The sequence below is a fragment of the Orycteropus afer genome, unplaced genomic scaffold (assembly GCF_000298275.1).
Source record: "Orycteropus afer afer isolate SDZICR_OR568_19922 unplaced genomic scaffold, OryAfe1.0 scaffold01038, whole genome shotgun sequence".
Classification (NCBI taxonomy): domain Eukaryota; kingdom Metazoa; phylum Chordata; class Mammalia; order Tubulidentata; family Orycteropodidae; genus Orycteropus; species Orycteropus afer.
The window spans coordinates 73,477-76,276 of record NW_006922625.1 but is presented as its reverse complement, the minus strand read 5'-3'; the positions used below and the strand labels follow the sequence as shown (position 1 = coordinate 76,276).

The window sequence follows — 2,800 nt, the reverse complement described above, 5'->3', positions numbered from 1 at the left end:
GCTTTCCTAATTTTAACAATTAATAAAGTTCAGCTCTTAATATAGTAAGACATATTAGGTAATATATAAAACAAAAAATAATTTTTGCTATTTTTTTACTTTTATTAAATTATAGAGAATGAAAATTTATTAGTTTTAAGCATAGAAAAATTCTTGTTTAAGGAGAAATGTACCTTTTTTTTTCCCCCTTGATTTTTCTATACCAACTGTGTAAAGCTTGGTTAGAATTACAAAAATGTTTTACAATTTTTCCACAAGTTTTTCATTTCATATTCTTTCTGCAGAAAAATCTTTCTAGAGGGAAAAGCTAGTGAACATCTTTTTCACAGGCAGCCCTATTTGCTCTCCTTTTCTAGATAGCTTGTCCCTTGAATAAAACTAGTCTAGTCCAGGGAAAGAAAAGTACCAGTTCCAACATGCACATACTTTCATTACATTAATACAAAGGATTTTGACTTACAACTTAAACTACTAAGAAAAGTTGAATACCATAGTAGTTAAAAGGTAGACCTGGGCTGGAATACACTTCTGCTATATCCTAGGTATATTCCTTAGGGAAATTTTTAAACCTCTTTGATTCTTCATTTTTCATCTATAAAATGGGAGGAATTATTATTGGAATTATTGGGTGGATTAACTGAAAGCAGGCACTATGTTATCTGCTGATATCATTATCATTATCATCTTATGTGTATGCTTATTAGGTATTTTTTATTGGCCCGTTCTGATCCAAATCCTAAGACTCCTGCTAGTAAAGCGTTTACTGGATTTATCGTGGAAGCTGATACTCCAGGAATCCATGTTGGAAGAAAGGTAAAGTCTGTGTGTGTGTGTGTATGTGTGTGTGTATACATATAATCATTTCAAGTAATTATTTGAAAGAGTGGTCATTTGGGGTACCAATCTGTGGAGAATGCTTACAGCAGGTTTCAGGGATGAAGTTGAAAAAACTATCATATTTATATGGCCTGCTCAATAATAGAGTTTTAGATGTCTCAAAAGACTTCACTCTTTTTCCTGTTGGATCCTCACAGCAAGCTTTCAGGTAAGATGAGTGACATTGTGCCCATTTTATGGGTTAAAATAATTTGAAGTAAATTGACTACCTAAAGTCATATAAAATTCTTGCCTGGGGAAAGTATTAGTTTAGAATGGCGGAACAGCTAGGATATGGAAAGCCAGGAAAATTTTATTTAAATAAGAAATGGTCATTTAACATATTTGAAAAAAATTAGATCTAAATGTATTGGTGTATGTTTAATAGTTGCATTTAGATGAAAGAGAAGAAAGTTTAAAACTTGACAAATTAAGGAAGAAAAGAAGTGAAGTCATTAAAGTATTCCTGGTGAGAGCTAACAAAGCATGATACAAGATTATAACTTTGAGAATAGGAAGAGGGCACTCAATTTTACAACTATAAAAATGTTTTTTTGCAAACTGAATTTGTAAAAAAGAAAACCAGTCAATAACCAAATGAAATCTATAAGATAAGGGAAAAATTAAAAGTTGAAGAGTTAACTAAAGTTTACCAGTTAAGATGTTTCAAATGGTTACAACACGGAAAGCACTTAATTGTCTAGGTCACATTTGGAAAACAGCTACCTGGCTACCAACTAGAAGATACACCAGTGCATATTTCCTTATTTTTTCTTTTTTTGCTTATGAAAACGTATATTTATTATATATTATTATGGAAACGTATATGTTAAATGTTTTGAAAATCAGAAAACCGTTATCTCCAAAGAAAGTCCTATTCAATTCCATAAATATTTATGTGGTACCATTATTGTTAAAGAAGCAGTAGGGCTTATTAAAAATAGAAAAGAGCTATAAAATATGTCTCTTTATGAGAAATTATATACTTTTATGAGAATTTTTCAATTTTATTTTTTTTGTTGAGAATATACATAGCAGAACATTCACCAATTCAACAATTTCTAAGTGTGCAATTAGGTGTACAATTAATTCAGTGGTGCTGACGTCATTCTTTAAGTTGTGCAACCCTTCACATCCTCCTTTTCTGAATTAGTCTTCCCCTATTAACATAAACTCACTGCCCTCTAAGTTTCCTATCTAAACTTTCAACTTGTTGCTATCAATTTGGCCCCACATTGGTAGTTCTTAAAAGAGCATTAAACTCGAGAAAGACTTTTTTTTTTTCTTTACTATTTTAGTTTAAAGAAGAGTGCAGTGGAGATTTTTGGTTTAAGGTTCAAATTTTAAAGATTATCTCAGAGCAGTAGCTTTAGGGATTCATTCAGTCTTCATGGCTCCAGAAAGTCTAGAGTCCATGAGAAGTTGAAATTCTATTGTGCATTTCCCCTGTTTTGATCAGGATTCTTATATAGTATCTTTGATCAAAACATTCAGTAATGGTAGGCAGGCACTATCCAGTTCTTCTGGTCTCATGGTCTTTTGGTCTCAGTTGTTCATAAAGGCAATCACCTACACATTCCATTACCTCCTCGTGTCCTCCTGACACTCCATCTCCCTCTCTTACTCCAGGTGAATACTCACTGCCGTCAAGTCAGATCTAACTCACAGCGACCCCTCCTTGGGTTTCTGAGGCAGTATCACTACGGAAATAGATTGCCCAGTCTTCCTTCTGAGGAGTGGCTAGTGAGTTTGAACCAGCATTCTTCTGGTTCGCAGTCAAATGCCTTAGGGTCTGCGCCACCAGAGCTCCTCTCCAGGTGAATAGACTCCTGTTTTTGTAACCTGGATGAATCTAGTATTGTCAGTGCAGGGTGGCGTAGTGCCTAAGGCATTTGACTGCTAACCAAAAGACTGGCGGTTCAAA

At 33.8% G+C, this 2,800-nt stretch overlaps 1 protein-coding gene across 1 annotated transcript in view; it reads left to right on the top strand.

Annotated features, from left to right (window-relative positions):
* Positions 1-2,800, top strand: part of ACADM (acyl-CoA dehydrogenase medium chain) — a 42,746-nt gene that overhangs the window by 15,945 nt on the left and 24,001 nt on the right. Inside the window, 1 exon segment of the mRNA XM_042783399.1 lies at positions 705-813. Coding sequence (XP_042639333.1) covers positions 705-813 — 109 coding nt within the window.